This window comes from Vicia villosa, unplaced genomic scaffold, assembly GCF_029867415.1.
Source record: "Vicia villosa cultivar HV-30 ecotype Madison, WI unplaced genomic scaffold, Vvil1.0 ctg.000800F_1_1, whole genome shotgun sequence".
Lineage (NCBI taxonomy): Eukaryota > Viridiplantae > Streptophyta > Magnoliopsida > Fabales > Fabaceae > Vicia > Vicia villosa.
Genome location: NW_026705355.1, coordinates 169,865 through 187,955, shown reverse-complemented (window position 1 = coordinate 187,955; position 18,091 = coordinate 169,865). Strand labels below are relative to the sequence as shown.

At 36.0% G+C, this 18,091-nt stretch overlaps 1 protein-coding gene across 1 annotated transcript; it reads right to left on the bottom strand.

Moving 5' to 3' along the window:
* Window positions 1–6,803: 6,803 nt before the first annotated feature.
* On the bottom strand, window positions 6,804–9,743 carry LOC131631305 (F-box/LRR-repeat protein At3g26922-like). Its single transcript, XM_058902104.1, has 2 exons — window positions 8,361–9,743; window positions 6,804–7,709 (listed from the first exon to the last, which is right to left on the bottom strand). Exon 1 carries the CDS (start codon window positions 9,565–9,567, stop codon window positions 8,377–8,379), a length of 1,191 nt encoding a protein of 396 aa, XP_058758087.1. The 5' UTR covers window positions 9,568–9,743; the 3' UTR covers window positions 6,804–7,709; window positions 8,361–8,376.
* Window positions 9,744–18,091: the final 8,348 nt, after the last annotated feature.

Below are 18,091 nucleotides of genomic sequence, written 5' to 3'. Positions count from 1 at the left end.
TAGGTGTTAAGTGGAGGCCGCACTAGAAATTCCGGTTTTCTGGTTTTTCTGGTGTAGCGCGCTCACCGCGCTTAGCGCGGTTTGCTATTTTTGGCCAGTAAATCTTTTTAATTATTCACTCGGCTCGCTTTTTCCCACTTCCATCAAGGCCTTATAGTGTAGTAATTATTAGTAATATGTTTTAATTCTTTTGTTGTTGTTTAGACTCAAATTTTGGCCCGATTACTTGAAGTCGCATTTGGTAATTCTTCAATTTTGATTGACTCAACATGAAAATTGTGCAGTAATGATTGTTAGAATTTGTACATAGCAAGGTACTCGTTTATCGCTTTCTATAGCATAACATGTTTAGGAGACTTTTCATTTGTACAAATTTCATATTACTCATTCTTTTTACATAACTTGCTCATGACTTGAATTACATTAGTTTTCCCTTTTTACCATAAATGTGAGGTGGCTTTCCATTGTGTACATATGCGAGAGACCGACATTTCTTGTTTTAACTGGATATCATTATGTTTAATCTATCGTTTGTATTGATTTTGTGAATGCACGAAAGTGATCAAAGCACTTGTTTGATTTTGAGCACAACAACCATAGCCAAATGTCAATTCACCTTGTGAGTGTGTGACCATTAGTAACCCTTTGAGCCTTTTTGTCAATATCCATATTGTTTTTGCTTAATGCTTGTCTATGAGCATTTGGTTTTCAATTGTGATTGGATGTTGATTATTTGTTTTCTTGAACCCTCAACTATGATTTATAGTTTGAATTTTTACCTTGCCCTTGAAAATAGGGGGTATTCTTATTATGATGATAGTTGTATTCAAGTTGGGGAGAGGATGGTTGCTTACTTATATTGTGGTTGGTATGAGGTTGTGAAAAGAGAAAGAAAAGAAAAAGAAAAAAAATATGTGAAAAAGAAAGAAAAGAAAAAGAAAGAAAGAAAAAAGAGAAAAAAAGTTTGAAATAGAAAAGAACAAAAAGAGTTTGGAATAAGATTTGTGTTAATAAGTATTGTGTTTGGTGTGAAACTTGTGATGAAGAAAGTTGTATTTGAATTGTATTGTTTGAAACTTTGGGGAAGTAATTACTCCCTTAGGTTTAGGCAAGTTTTTGTTTCGATTAGCTTTAGGACTTGTCACTTAGTTGTTAACCGAGCCGCATTACAACCTTTATAGCCCTTGTGATTCGTGCCGTTTCATTTTCGATACTATTTTTGGATGAGTTCATAATTTTGTCTATTGTTTGCAAGTTTGTCGGGTGTGTCTCAAAGTCCTCACCTTTCAGTGTTTTTCATCTACCGATGAATTTTTACTAGGCGTGATTCGTGATTGAGCTTGTTTTGTTTTAGAATGTTTTTTTAAGAATTTTGTACTTAGGATTCGTTCGTTTTCATGTTGTCGTTGTAGGATTGTGGTAAGTATTTACTTTGTTTGTACGTTTTTGTTTGAACCATACAATTGTTTCGTTTTTCCAAATCTTGTTGATTCTTGATTCTTTGGAATTTTACTTTTGCGATTTGAGTGGTTGACCTTGTTTGAGGACAAACAAATTCAAGTTGGGGAGAGTTTTATAAGTGCCAAAATGTAGTTATTTTGTGTTTGTAAATACTAGCACTTATCGATACTTTTGTTAATACCGTTTGAATAATTCCCCGTTTTTGTGTAAATTTGTATCGTTTGTGTTTTGTTATGTTTTCGCGTAAATATATACTGCTTGATAGTTTTGTTGGCTTTTTGTAGGTATTTATGCGTGTTCGAAGCTTCGAGGAATAAAGTGTCGAAGACACGGCTGCGAACGCGTTTTTGAAGAAATAAAATTATCTGTCCTGTTGAGGGCGCTTAGCGCTCTTTTTTGGCGCTTAGCCCGGTCTGGCAGAAAGTTTGGGGCTTAGCGCAGTTTTTTGGCGCTCAGCGCGCTCTGGCGATTTAAGAAAAATAAAGGACAACGCGCTTAGCGCGGTAGGCTTGCTTAGTGCGGTCTGCGATTTTCAGTTTTTGTATTTATAGCTTAGAACATAATTTTTTAGGTTTTTATCATCCATTTCCCCCTTGAAATGGCTCTGATCCATTTTTGATAGTTTAAAGGCTTAGGAAACACCATTGGGTGCTACATCATGTGGATTGACTATGGATTTGTCTCGATTTCCTTGACACGGTGAGAGTTTCTGATTCATCTTCTTTCTTCCCTATGTTTCATTCCAATGGTGGGTTTTGTATGTATATTTCTACTCTTATTGTATGTACATTTGTTGATCTTGGGATTGTTTATATATTCACTTTACAAATCATCATTGTTGTTGTTCTTGATCTTTTTGCTTAAATGCTCTGGATTTGTGTTGTTGTAGAAATAAATATCATAGATCTTGATTAGGAATGATAACTGTTAGTTTCTAGATTTCAGACATGGATTTAGGGATAACAATCGTAATGGGTATCGAGTTTAATGCCTCCGTGTTGTTTGTGTCGGTTGAGACATCGCTGATGTGAATAGTGCGGTTGAGCTTTCGTCGGTGTTTCAGACATGGACACTGATGTGGCATCTCGAATTGGTGCCTGGTGACTTTGATGCGTATTGTGAGTGTGTTGCGATAATATCTCCAGATTTAAGTATTCGACGGGTAGAATGAAATACAATTCCATAACTATTTCTCTTAGACTATTAAGATTGTTTATTTTCTTTTATTTACTTTTCCCGCATTTACCTTTCCACAAACCCAATCATGAAACTTAGAACGCGAGAACATTGAACGGCAATTTTTCTCTACCAATCTCTGTGGACTACGATACGATATAACCTATATCACCCGGTAATAAATAATATCTATTACTTTTTGCTTGCCGCTTTACCGCTTCAGCAATGTGAAAAGTAGAAGAAAAGGGACTCTCAAGATATTTGGCTAAGGTAAGGGGTGACTAATTCCTTTTAGCCCGTATTATCAGTTTATGAATGATAGAATTGATTAGGTGTATTCTTTGTCCCAATTGAATGTATTAGAGATTTTGATTAGGTGTATTTTTTGTCCCAACAGAACTTTATAAAGATTTGGAACTCCTGAACACTCCAGTCTTCCAGTTCCTATAATTTTTCCTTTGGAGCCATCTCCATAAGTTACATTCCTGGAAGGGCAAGGTTTTATACCTACTGATAGATCTTTGCTATGGGTCATATGCCTTGAACATCCACTGTCAAAATACCATTCTTCCTTGGCCAACTCTCTTATTGATGTATGTGTCATGAGGCTAGTAGTAGCACTTTTGGGAACCCAATGTTGCATGTTTTTGTTATTGACTCCATCCTTATCAACCTTAAGTTAGGGTCTAGACTTTGGAAACCCGTGCAATCTAAAATAGAAAGGCCTTATGTGTCCAGGTCTTCCATATTGATGACACCTCCAATGTTGGAACTTGTTCTTGGTGTGAGCAGTTCTTCTCTTGCCATGATATTGAGGTTTCTGATTTGACATCTTGGAACTTGACTTAGGGCTAGAGTGGTCTGCACTAGGAGTTTTGTTCTCTGTGAGTCCTAACCCCCTCATGTCTCCTGTCATTCTTCCCATTTGAATAATTTCATCTAATGATTTAGTTCCATTATTTAACATTCTTAGAGCTTTGTGAACTCTGTTAAGTTCAGATTTCAGAGAACCTACTTCTTCTTCCAATCCAGAGATGGTTTGTAGGAGCCCTCTCTTTTCTGCCTTCACGATATTTATGGACTCTTTTTTCCTCTGGATGAGTTTTGAACTTCTGAAAAATAGCTCTTCATATGATGCAGCTAGTTTATCATAGGATAGCTCTTTACCATTAGAATCTTATCATCCCCCCACCTACCTATTAAGGCTTTTACGGACTTGGCATATTCCTTCATATGATCACTCTCAGTGACCTTTTTGTTCCTAGACTTAACGGGTCTCTCTTTTTGTTAAGATACGTAGGACATTCGGTTTTACAGTGTCTAAAACCCTCGCACACGAGACACTGTGGCTCCTTCCCTTGAGAGTACACCATAACCTTCCTGGCTTGTCTACTAAGGTGAGCTATAGCATTGGCTAAATTTATTCATGTCCTCGATTTATATTCCTTTTCTTCATCATCAGAGATGACTTCGAAGGCTATGCTCTTGTTCTTCAATTATGATCTTTCTTTGATACTTAGCTCAAAAGTATCTAGAGATCCAACAAGTTCGTCTAGTTTTAACTGTTTGATGTCTTGGCTTTCTTCTATGGCTATGACTTTCATGTCAAATCTCCTGGGAAGAGATCTCAGCATTTTTCTCACCAACTTAGATTCAGGAATCCTCTCTCCCAAGGAACTTGATGCATTTGCTAGCTCAAGGACATTCATATGAAAGTCATGAATGCTTTTATCTTCTTGCATCTTTAGGTGCTAAAATTTGGTGGTTAGTAGCTAAAGCCTTGATATCTTTACTTTGGATGTCCCTTCATGAGCAGTTTTAAGAATTTCCCATGCATCCTTAGCTGATTCACACGTGCTCACCAGCCTAAAGATGTTCTTGTCAATTCCACTGAATATGGCATTCAGAGCCTTAGAATTGGCAAGTGCGAGTTCATCATCTTCTTGGTTCCAGTCTACCTCGGGCTTTAGCACATTCGTGAGTTGTTTGTCGGCTCCCACAATAACAGGATGTGTCCACCCTTTCAGCACTACCTTCAAAACTTTGATATCTATAGATTTCGAGAAAGCCACCATGCAAGGTTTTCAATTGTCATAATTGTCATAATGAGTATGACGTGTGCAGACTATTTTAAATTGTGTCGAGAAATTACTAAAAACGACATCTTTCTTCCATCAGATGATCGAAAGTGGCATTTTTGGAGGGCATATGTTAACCTAAAAATTCTAGCTGAAGAATTCAACAAGGAATGACTAAGCATGGAAACACTCAAGAACAGATCCACAAGATTAGGATGACTCTCTCTTCAAAACATGTTCAAAATATCGAAAAGGGTTATACATAGCAAACCTTCGACAAAGTGTTGAGTTCGACACATCAACTAGATGTTGGAAACTTAGTATATTTTCAGGCTAAGAGTCAGATAAACCAAGGATGTCTTGAAAATGTTTAAGAAATAATTCAGAAACTCTCGACTGGAGCAGTTAGGAATTTTTAAGGGCAGTTATTAGAATGATAGTGGTTTCTTCACCAATTTAAGGCTAAAGACGTATGAAAGTAAATCAAGAGTTTGAAATCCACGCAAAGGGATATATGTCGATTACTGGAGAACTAATCATTGTCGATGTTTATCATTTAGAGTAGTATATAATGCAGGCTAATGCATGTAAGTTGGGTCACAAAAATCTCATTTGTTCTCTATAGGACTAAAGTATCCAAGTTACAGAGCGAAACAGTTTGTGAGAAATGTATGAGTCTGCGTCCTTTATTTTACCTTTTTAAGTCTTTTGTATTCAAAGCATTGACGTTAAACGTCATTCACTTTGTTTATTGTGTATGATCTTTATCCAAAGTTTATTGTTTACATCCAGTTGTTTATTGTTCAAACATTTAAATCCAAATCACACACACTTTTCATTGTATTTTTCCTTTGCGTAAATTGTATTGAGATTTTTTGAGTTAAACTCTTAAGTGAGCTAAACTCGTGATTGTTTACTAAAAACACCAGTAAATAGTGGCAAAGTAACTTTGATCAATTCAACCCTAAGTAGCCTTCCACTATATTTCTTCTCCTTTTACAAAGCACCAAAAAGCACATCGAAAGAATTACAAAGAGTTCAAATAAACTTCTTGTGGGGATCCACTACTGAATCAAAAAGGACATGTTGGGTAGGTCGGAGTTAGGTTTGTGCACCTAAGAAGATGGGCGGTCTTGGCGTGAAAGAGCTGGAAATCTTTAACTTATCACTCATAAATAAATGGAAGTGACGCATATTAACGGATCAAAACACATTATGGTGGGACCTCTTGAAATTCAAATATGGACCTCTACAACAAAATATCCTAGATGCTCCCAATGCAGCCAACAGGAGAGGTGAGTCAACTTGGTGGAAAGATATCATACTCGCGAGCACTTCAACAACACCAGAAGAATCATGGTTATCCAATAACATTCGATGTAATTTTGGAAATGGAACAAAAATCGACTTCTAGACCGACAGATGGCTGGGAGAAGAAACATTTGTTGCATTGTTTCCAACCCTTCATGCAAACAGATCCGAAAACCGCTACAAGGTAATAAAAAATTGGCAATGGGAAAATGACAAGTGGAGTTGACTCTTATGCAACGTGGACATAATTTCATAGGAGGGTCTACAAGAATTTTCGAAAATTAAAGCAATACTAGATGGAGTAACACCATTGAAAATCAAGGATTCTTGGAGCTGGACACCAAACAGAGCCAAACTCGTGCAGGGAGGTGAGAAGCTCTATATATATGGTTTCTATGTCAAAGATGAGATCCCCTTTCAACCTTAGGGTTGAGGTATTTATAGAATTTTTTGAGCCTGGATCCCAGACTCCTAGAAAATAGCAATAGCCTCTCATCAAGTGTCGGAATGGGACAATTAATCCCCTATTATTAAGGATAGCGCAATTAATTACCTTTGACTCCTTCCCACATTCTCACGCTTCAAGAGAGCTACCCAGGGAGTGGACGTCATGTCTAATAAACAGATGATTGATCTAATAGATGGGCGATTAGAAGATGCTATAGGTATCGTTCGCCTTCCACATCACCCTTTCGGAGCCCTTTAGAAATATACCAATACACAATTATTATTCTTGACATATAATTATGATGGCTCCAACAAAATCAACACAAGCATAAGTAAAATCAACAACAAGCTCCTCAAAATCACCATGTGAGACGAAGCTATGTAATAAGCAGCAAAGATCTCCAAATTCAATGATGGATTTCAGAGCTACTGATGAAATTTTAATCCCATTACTAAATATATAAATAGAATGTTCAGGAATTTAAATAAGATACTTCACATCCAATGCGAACAATTATTTCTACAGAAAGCTCAGTCAACAGTTTCATAATACTAGTTAGCAGTAAACTACTATCTAGGGAATATATATTGCAAGCAGCATGAGCTTCTTCTTGTAACAACATAACCAGTATAAAGAAGTTGGCAGTCTAACACAACGTTGGTCTTAATTTTATGATGCATTGTTCAATTTCTTGGAATCAACAAATTAAAAGAATCATACTATAGTTACTATGTTTTTGCCGGGGATTTTCTATATACACCTCAATTCTGAATGCAAGTTCGTTAGAATAACTGTTCTACTCTTACTTCAGTTAAGATATATACAATTCATATAGATAGATGTATGCACTTATGCTTCTGATTTCTCTTCAAGGATGAGTTCTCATATGGAGATTTCATAGATATCTCTTACAATTCCTAACAGATTCAGAGAGCCGATCCCCTACAATATTGTATCCAAACAGATTCTGAGAGCCATCCCCTACAATCCTGTATCCAAACAGATTCTATGGCTACTTTCAAGGAATTCCTTCTTATAGCTACATGTTTTTTACAAACTTATATGTTTCCTGGCAATCTCAAACACTATATGGTACCTCACAAGCAAGTAAAGCATAGGAGAGGGTTCAACTATTCCATAATATCTTAACAACTTCTAATTGTACTTTCTACATCAACTTCTTCATATCCAATCCCATTTTTACAAACTTTGAGCAACCTTTACCTTCTTTTCTACTGCAATGCAAAACAGTTGTAAATTCAAATCAGTTGTAAATTCAAATCAGTATACATTCTGAAAAAGAAATTCCAAAATGCATTATATTGCTCATTAATCAAAGAACAAAAAGTAGAGAATTAAATTGTAAGGTCCAAGACCCTGCAGTAATGAACATGATGAGAAATTACCACAGCATCTGTTGACTTAGTTCAATCAACTAATATGAGATTCTAAAGAAATAATTGATAATAGCAGTGTTATGTGTGATACCGGTAACACCGGAAGCGGCCTTGACGGAAAATCCGCATCGCGCCGCGATATCGGCCGCTACAGCCGCTATTAACAACATAGGTTGAAACTACTATCAATTCGTTGCCTAGTTTGACGGAGAGACATAAGAATTATGCAGTAAAAATAAAATACTAACTAAAGTTGTTACCAAATCTGTCCACAAAATTTCAAAGTTAATACCAAACTGAATTATTATTTCAGTTATATTAGATTACCAATTATGTCCATCATAGCCTTAGTACAAGTTAGACAATAAGTAACTGACAAATGACACTTTCATCCAATGTGATTCCAAAAAAAATAATTGATATTGCAAGAAAAAATAATAATAGATAGTATACATAAAGTATCTTTTAAGAGTAGAATACAGATTTCACCTTTTGGATGGATCATCTAATTAATGATGTGAAATTTTGCAGAAGGTGAATTTTGAAGCAAAAATCCAATTATTTCACTAGGTATGGATGAAGATTGTTCTTTCAATTCTTCGGTTAACTTGACAACTTCTTCCTGTGATCTGGCGGGATTTTGAGCTAATTTGGCATTAATCAATAACTCGGATAAAGTAGATGAAATTCCTTTCTCTTTGATTATCAATGTCTTCAACTTGCGCAAGGAATTGAGTTTAACCTTGCATACATCAGGAAATAAGGAGAGAACATGAAGACTAGTAGAGTACAACACCAATGATTTAATATCAGCAAGTTCTTGAAACAAGTTGATCAGAGCCGAGGGAGCTTCTCCATAATTCACTATTTTATCCAAGTAAATCTCCATCTGTTTAAGAGAACCGAGATGGCTCCGACGAACTATCTGAAACAGAGTGCCGATAAAAACAAAACTAGAGAGACTTGGGGTAGATAGCTCAATTTTGCAATGGACCCGGGGTTTAGAATACTTTTGTATGACTAATGCATCAAGGGTGGTACTTGATATGCATAGATTTTGTGCACCCAAAATAACAAAGTGACAAATAAGCAATTTATTCAAACGGGGAAAAGCTGAAAAATAATCAAATCCGCCATGAAAGGCCACAAACCCTATATTCAAGTAGGTCAATGATGGCAAATTTAGAGAGTTTGGAAATAATATTTTACCACGACGATTTCTAGGGTTTCTCGGTGGGACAAAAAAGTTAAGAGATGTTAAATTGTGATATGAAGAGATACAAGACGGAAAGACTTCAATATCACATTTGACATTCATTCGTAATTGCTTGACATTGTGTGAGACAGCATAATCTAATATCGAATTGAAGAGATCGGGATTCAGGCCGATGTCGAGGTGGGGAACTAGGCCGCCATTGTGGCGAAAATCGAGTGTGTGCAGTGAAGTGGAGGGATCGCGATAGCAATGACGGAGAATATTAGTGACAAATCTGATGAAATTGTCGAAATTGTCGAAGTCTGAAGAAAATAGGTTAAGTGTGGGAAGATACTTCCAGAGATTGACCCATCTTTTGGATAAAACACACGTCTGAACAACTTGTTTGGCATTCAGAAAAGAGAATAGGTGAAGAACAACGCAATCGGGTAAATTGCTCAGCCTGTCCTCTGCACTATCATTTAGTTTCAGAGTCTTCATATCTCACAATTTCGGATTCAATAACCAGATTTGATAATATATATAGAAGAATTTCGGCGAGAATCTCTATTGATTCTGCTGCGAATATCATGCTTCAGATCCACAAATATTTTGCTTGCTATCTGGCCCAACTAATGACCTAGATCTTCTAGTGATTTTGGGTTTTTTTTTCTCTCTTTAAATTACTAACTAAGCTATTCATTCACCGCTTCAAATTTTTTTTTTATATATAGTTTTTTATCTCTTCATTTAAAAAATCATATATTTAAAATATTTGATTTAATTTTTATTATTTTAAAAATAATAAAGTTTGTTTTATTTTTGATTTTATTCTTTTTTTTTAAATTCCCATTTATTTATATGTTTTAAAATTTTGAAACCAATATAATTTATTAGATTATTTAATCATTATATTAGTCATGTTGTTGTTAAATTTTGTGAAAATATTTTAAGATTGTCATATCTAACAATCTAATTGATATTATATAAAATTTATAAATTTTATACTTTGACCATTATTATAAGTAAATATTTTTTTTTTATAAAGTTTTTTGTATAATGAATATATTTAATTTTTTATGTAGACAAGATACATTCATTAACCTAAAAATAATAGACCAACAAATTTATTACTATTTATAATCAAACACTTTAATCACCCTTGAAATCACACTTGAAATCCCAAATAGACCAACAAATTTGAAAAGGAACGAATACTTAGCTCTATTATTCATTTCAATTCTTCAAAAAGTACAAATACTCACGTTCTAACTTGTTAACAATACTAACTTTTTCTTTTATACATCTTCCTCGCCGGCCTTTCAACCTTCTTTAGCTTGAATAGAAGATTTGAGTGTTTTTTAGTTTGTTAATTAATTCAATTTTTGTGGTACTTTATTTAATTTTTGTTTGTTTTCGTTACTAAATCAGATTTAGTTTTTATTTAGTCTATTATATGCTTTTAACTTAGGTTACTTGCTTTTTATATCGAACTCTAGTATGGTCGAAGGGTAACTTTTTGGTTCGACAGGATTAAGCATGAAGTTGAAGATTGTTCACATGTTTGTGTCGAAGATGCTATGATTGTTAGCATGTTAAATTAGGTTTTAGTGTTTAAACCCTAATTTGTTAAATTAGTTTGTTTATTAAGTTGGCTTGTGTAATGGGCCTTGTGGAAAAAGCCCATTAGTTAGTATGTTAGGTTTTATTATAAATAGCATACTAGTCTCTCATCATTGCTAAGCTGCAAATCCTAATTTAGGGTGAGAGAGGTTATTTGTTATTCTTGTAAACGTGTAATCTTGTTTTAAGAGAAAGTAAAAGAATAACAGTTATTGTTAGAACAAGAATTGTTCTGATTAATATTTTGTGTTTTGATGATAACATTATATATGAATTTTGTATAAGATAATGTGGTACTATAATCCTTTGCATTTTCCATTTCAAGAAATATATATTGAGTATGCACAAATCAGCACTCAGAAGCAACTGACTCAGAAGGTTCTGGATGGCTTCATCAGAACATGCTCTGGCAAGACATCAGAAGATGGTCAAGCAGAATCAGAACATGAACTGGAAAGCATCAGAAGAATGAAAGTCAGAAGAACAAGCTCTGAAGTTCTGAATGGTATCACGCTCAAAGCTCTTCAAAGTCAGAAGACAGAAAATGCTCTGCACCAAAACTGATGACTCTGATATTCAAACGTTGTTGTCTACAAAATCTGAGTCTAGAAGAAAGTACAAGATGAAAGGCTAAAACGTCTAATCTCTGGCTGACAAAAGGAACGTTAGAAGCTACAAAAGAAAAAGTCAGTAAAAGCAGCAAAAGCAAGGCTCGAGGTAGTTGACAAAAGTGTGAAACATTAAATGCAGCATTGTACTATTTACGCAAAGCATTAAATGCTCCCAACGGTCATTTCCTCTCAACGCCTATTGTCATACCCTAAAATTTGCCCGATCAAATCTACGTCCGTTAATCCATCGAGGTTCAAAATTAAGAGTCAAGGGGTCTGACATTTCTATTGTCAAACCCGCTCTCTTATAAATCAGGTTGAGTTAACACAAGGGCGTAATTAATAGATGTTTAGGACTTGAACGTTGGGCCCGAGTGTTACAAGGGTTTTATCATTTTTTGGGGGTATTTTGGGTTTCATTAAAATTTGTTCTGATTATTATTTTTTATCATAACTAGCTATTAGTATTTAGTGTTATCAATTTTTATTATTAATGTTAATATTGATAGGATTTTTATTAGGTAATATTAGGATTAGTATTAGGATTAATTAGATTTATCATTTTTTTAATTAGCTTCAATTATTGTTATAATTATTTAATTTCTTTTACTCATTTAAAATATAAAATAATATACACAAGTACATGGGGCCTTGTATGGATCACTCAAAGGCCAAAAGGCCCAAAAGAGCCAGCATTGGAAGCAAAAGAGCCGAGCCAGGGGTACTGAAAAAATAGAAAGGGGGATCAAAAGATATAGCAAGATTGGATTGAATATCTTAGCATTGAAAAGCAAGATTTCTGATCAAAGTTTGAAACCTAATTGTTCTACTATATATGTAAGACCTATTGCAAGGCATTGGGGAGGGGGGTTTGCAGTCGGCGGAGCCTCATTCAAGAACATAACCGTGGCCCTCTAGAATTTGCAGACTGAGAATTCAATCCATTCAAGCTCTCTTGATGACCCAAACAGCATCCTCGACACATTCTGAAGCTTATACGCTCATCACAGACGGCTAAGGCATTGGTTGTCACCCTTGTTAGAACAAGATTTGTTCTGATCAATTATCTTAGTTTTGATGATAACAATAATATGAATTTTGCTTAAGATAATATGGTACTCTAATACAATGCAATTTCCCTTTCAGGAAATATATATAAAGAGTACGCATAATTCAGCGCTCAGAAGCTTTGTCTCAAATGGTTCAGTATGCAACATCAGAACATGGTCTGGCAAGACATCAGAAGATGGTCGAAGCAGAATCAGAACATGGGTCTATGGAAGCATCAGAAGAACAAGAGATCAGAAGCACTGAAGCTCAGAAGATGGTATCACGCTCAGAAGCACTTCAAGGTCAGAAGATCAGAAGATGCTATGCACCAAGCTGTTTGACTCTGATGATATTCAAACGTTGTATTCACAAAACATCAGATCAGAAGAAAGTACAAGTGGCAAGCTACGCTGACTGACAAAAGGAACGTTAAAAGCTATTAAAGGCTACGTCAGTAGACACAGCGTGAACAAGGCTCGAGGTAGTTGACAAAAGCGTATAACATTAAATGCGATGCTGTACGGAACACGCAAAGCATTAAATGCATTCAACGGTCATCTTCTCCCACGCCTATAAATATGAAGTTCTGATGAGAAGCAAGGTTAACAATTCTGAACAAGATTATTCAAAAACACTTGCTGAAACGCTGTTCAAATCAAAACTCAGAATCTTCATCTTCATCGAAGCTCACTACATTGCTGTTGTAATATATTAGTGAGATTAAGCTTAAACGATTAAGAGAAATATCACAGTTGTGATTATCGCTTGTAAGAAGCATTTGTAAACTCTTAGAATTACATTAAGTTGTAAGGAACTAGAGTGATCATGTGGATCAGAATACTCTAGGAAGTCTTAGGAGTGAACTAAGCAAGTTGTAACTAGAGTGATCGTGTTGATCAGTAGACTCTAGAAAAGTCTTAGAGGGTATCTAAGCAGTTGTTCCTGGAGTGATCAGTGTGTGATCAGAAGACTCTGGAAGACTTAGTTGCGGACTAAGTGGAAAACCATTGTAATCCGTGCGATTAGTGGATTAAATCCTCAGTTGAGGTAAATCATCTCTGCGGGGGTGGACTGGAGTAGTTTAGTTAACAACGAACCAGGATAAAAATAACTGTGCAATTTATTTTTATCTGTCAAGTTTTTAAAGCTACACTTATTCAAACCCCCCCTTTCTAAGTGTTTTTCTATCCTTCAATTGGCATCAGAGCGCCGGTTCTAAGGTGCAAGCACTTAACCGTGTTTAGAAAAGATTCAGGAAGAGAAAAACGCTTCAGTAAAAGATGGTTGATGAAAGTGAAAAGTCTACACCTACACCTGCATCTACATCTGGCTCTGCTGAGCAATACAACGGTAACAATGGTTATACTAGACCGCCGGTATTTGATGGTGAAAACTTTGAATACTGGAAAGATAAACTGGAAAGTTACTTTCTGGGTCTAGATGGTGATCTATGGGATCTTCTGATGGATGGTTACAAACATCCAGTAAATGCCAGTGGCGTAAAGCTGTCAAGGCAAGAAATGAATGATGATCAGAAGAAGCTTTTCAGGAATCATCATAAATGCAGAACTGTTTTGCTGAATGCTATCTCTCATGCTGAGTATGAGAAGATATCTAACAGGGAAACGGCCTATGACATATATGAGTCCTTGAAAATGACTCATGAAGGAAATGCTCAAGTCAAGGAGACTAAAGCTCTAGCTTTAATCCAGAAGTATGAAGCCTTCAAGATGGAGGATGATGAAGACATTGAAAAGATGTTTTCAAGATTTCAAACTCTTACTGCTGGATTGAGAGTTCTTGACAAGGGATACACCAAGGCTGATCACGTAAAGAAGATCATCAGAAGCTTACCCAGAAGATGGGGTCCTATGGTGACTGCATTCAAGATTGCAAAGAATCTGAATGAAGTTTCTCTGGAAGAACTTATCAGTGCCTTGAGAAGTCATGAAATAGAGCTGGACGCAAATGAGCCTCAAAAGAAAGGTAAGTCTATTGCATTAAAATCCAATATCAAGAAATGCTCTAACGCTTTTCAGGCTAGAGAAGAAGATCCTGAAGAATCAGAATCTGAAGAAGAAGATGAACTGTCCCTGATCTCCAGAAGGCTAAATCAACTCTGGAAGACCAGGCAAAGGAAGTTCAGAGGCTTCAGAAGTTCAAAGAAATTTGAACGTGGAGAATCTTCTGATGATAGAAGATTTGACAAGAAGAAGGTCATGTGCTATGAATGCAATGAGCCTGGACACTACAAGAATGAATGTCCAAATCTTCAGAAGGAAAGTCCCAAGAAAAAGTTTCATAAGAAGAAAGGTCTTATGGCAACCTGGGATGAGTCAGAAGATGATTCTGAAGACGAGCAGGCCAACTGTGCGCTGATGGCGACAGAAGATGACGAATCAGAATCTACATCAGAATCAGATTCTGAAGAGGTATTTTCTGAACTCACTAGAGATGAGTTAGTTTCCGGTCTAACTGAACTTCTGGAACTCAAGTCTCAGATTAGTCTCAAATACAAAAAGCTGAAAAAGCTATTTGAATTTGAAACAAAGAAGCTTGAGTTGGAGAATTCTGAATTAAAAGAAAAACTTTTAAAATTATCCAATAATGTTGGATCTCCTTCTGATTCAGAAAAATCCACTCCCAGTCTAAACCATATTCTGAAAGAATATGATTTAAGTTTCAGGAAGTTCTTATCTAGAAGTATTGGCAGAAGTCAGCTAGCTTCTATGATATATGCTGTGTCTGGAAACAAAAGAGTTGGCATTGGTTTTGAGGGTGAAACCCCATACAAACTTGAACCTGTTGATGAAATGAAAATCACACACAAGCCATTGTATGATCAGTTCAAGTATGGCCACTCCCATGATATTAGGCACACTTCACATGCTCAAAGTTTTCACATAACACACACCAAAAAGCATGTGACACAACCTAGGAAATATCATGAAACTCACATTAAGAATTATCATGCTGTTCCTCCTATTGCTTACAATGTTAAACCCAAGTTCAATCAGAACTTGAGAAAATCTAACAAGAAAGGACCCAAGAAAATGTGGGTACCTAAGGATAAGATTATTCCTATTGCAGATATCCTTGACTGCAAAAAGGACAAAGCACAACATGTCATGGTACCTGGACTCTGGATGCTCGCGACACATGACAGGAAGAAGGTCTATGTTCCAAGACCTGGTACTTAAGTCTGGAGGAGAAGTCAAGTTCGGAGGAGATCAGAAGGGCAAGATAATTGGCTCTGGAACTATAAAGTCTGGTAACTCTCCTTCCATTTCTAATGTACTTCTTGTGGAAGGATTAACACATAACCTCTTATCTATCAGTCAATTGAGTGACAATGGTTATGATATAATCTTTAATCAAGAGTCTTGCAAGGCTGTAAATCAGAAGGATGGCTCAATCCTATTTACAGGCAAGAGGAAGAACAACATTTATAAGACAGATCTGCAAGATCTTATGAGTCAGAAGGTGACTTGTCTTATGTCTGTTTCTGAAGAGCAGTGGGTCTGGCACAGAAGATTAGGTCATGCTAGTTTGAGAAAGATTTCTCAGATTAACAAACTGAATCTGGTCAGAGGACTCCCTAATCTGAAATTCAAATCAGATGCTCTTTGTGAAGCATGTCAGAAGGGCAAGTTCTCCAAACCTGCATTCAAGTCCAAGAATGTTGTTTCTACCTCAAGGCCATTAGAACTCTTGCACATTGATCTGTTTGGCCCAGTCAAAACAGCATCTGTCAGAGGGAAGAAATATGGATTAGTCATCATAGATGATTATAGCCGCTGGACATGGGTAAAATTCTTAAAACACAAGGATGAGACTCATTCAGTGTTCTTTGATTTCTGCATTCAGATTCAATCTGAAAAAGAGTGTAAAATCATAAAGGTTAGAAGTGATCATGGTGGTGAATTTGAGAACAGATCCTTTGAAGAGTTCTTCAAAGAAAATGGTATTGCCCATGATTTCTCTTGTCCTAGAACTCCACAGCAAAATGGGGTTGTAGAACGAAAGAATAGGACTCTGCAAGAAATGGCCAGAACCATGATCAATGAAACCAATATGGCTAAGCATTTCTGGGCAGAAGCAATAAACACTGCATGCTATATTCAGAATAGAATCTCTATCAGACCTATTCTAAATAAGACTCCCTATGAATTGTGGAAGAATAGAAAGCCCAACATTTCATATTTCCATCCTTTTGGATGTGTATGTTTTATTCTGAACACTAAAGATCATCTTGGTAAGTTTGATTCCAAAGCACAAAAATGTTTCCTTCTTGGATATTCTGAACGCTCAAAAGGCTACAGAGTATACAATACTGAAACATTGATTGTAGAAGAATCAATCAATATCAGGTTTGATGATAAGCTTGGTTCTGAAAAACCAAAGCAGTTTGATAATTTTGCAGATTTTGATATTGATATATCAGAAGTTGTTGAGCCAAGAAGCAACGCATCAGAAGCAGAGCTTCTCAGAAGCAAAGAATCTGAAGATCAAGTATCAGCTTCTCTGGAGGATCTAAGCATTTCTGAAGAACCATCTGTCAGAAGATCATCCAGACTCATCTCTGGTCACTCAGAAGATGTCATTCTTGGAAAGTAGGATAATCCAATTAGAACAAGAGCATTCCTTAAGAACAATGCAGATTGTCAATTAGGTCTTGTATCTTTGATCGAGCCAACTTCTGTTGATCATGCTCTAGAAGATCCAGACTGGATAATTGCTATGCAAGAAGAACTGAATCAGTTTACAAGGAATGATGTTTGGGATCTTGTTCCTAGACCAGATGGATTCAATATAATTGGTACAAAATGGGTCTTCAGAAACAAGCTCAGTGAGAAAGGTGAAGTGGTAAGGAACAAAGCCAGACTGGTGGCTCAGGGTTATAGTCAGCAAGAAGGGATTGATTATACAGAAACCTTTGCACCAGTGGCCAGGTTAGAATCTATTCGTCTATTAATTTCATTTGCCACTCAACATAACATCACTCTTTATCAGATGGATGTCAAGAGTGCCTTCTTAAATGGTTATATAGATGAAGAAGTTTATGTCCATCAACCTCCTGGTTTTGAAGACTCTATGTCTCCTAATCATGTTTTTAAACTTAAGAAATCATTGTATGGATTGAAACAGGCTCCCAGAGCTTGGTATGAACGCTTAAGTTCTTTCCTTCTGAATAATGGTTTCACTAGAGGAAATGTGGACACTACTCTCTTTTGTAAAACCTTTAAAAGGGATATTTTAATTTGTCAAATATATGTAGATGATATTATTTTTGGAACATCTAATGCTACACTTGGAAAGGAGTTTGCTAAGTCTATGCAGGCCGAGTTTGAAATGAGCATGATGGGAGAACTCAAGTATTTCCTCGGAATACAAATAAATCAAACATCAGAAGGAACGTATGTTCACCAAACCAAGTATGTGAAGGAACTTCTGAAGAAGTTTAATCTTCTAGACTGCAAAGAAGCCAAAACTCCTATGCATCCAACATGCATCCTAGGTAAGGATGAGGTGAGTAAGAAGGTAGATCAGAAGTTATACAGAGGTATGATTGGATCTCTTCTATATTTGACTGCTTCTAGACCTGACATTCTGTTCAGTGTTTGTTTGTGTGCTAGATTCCAATCAGATCCTAGAGAATCTCATTTAACTGCTGTTAAGAGAATTCTAAAGTATCTGAAAGGTACTACTAATGTTGGCTTAGTTTACAGAAAATCTAAAGA

Bases quoted from the DNA above. Each gene is read 5' to 3' on its own strand.
- LOC131631305 (XM_058902104.1), bottom strand. From the start codon at position 9,567: ATGAAGACTCTGAAACTAAATGATAGTGCAGAGGACAGGCTGAGCAAT.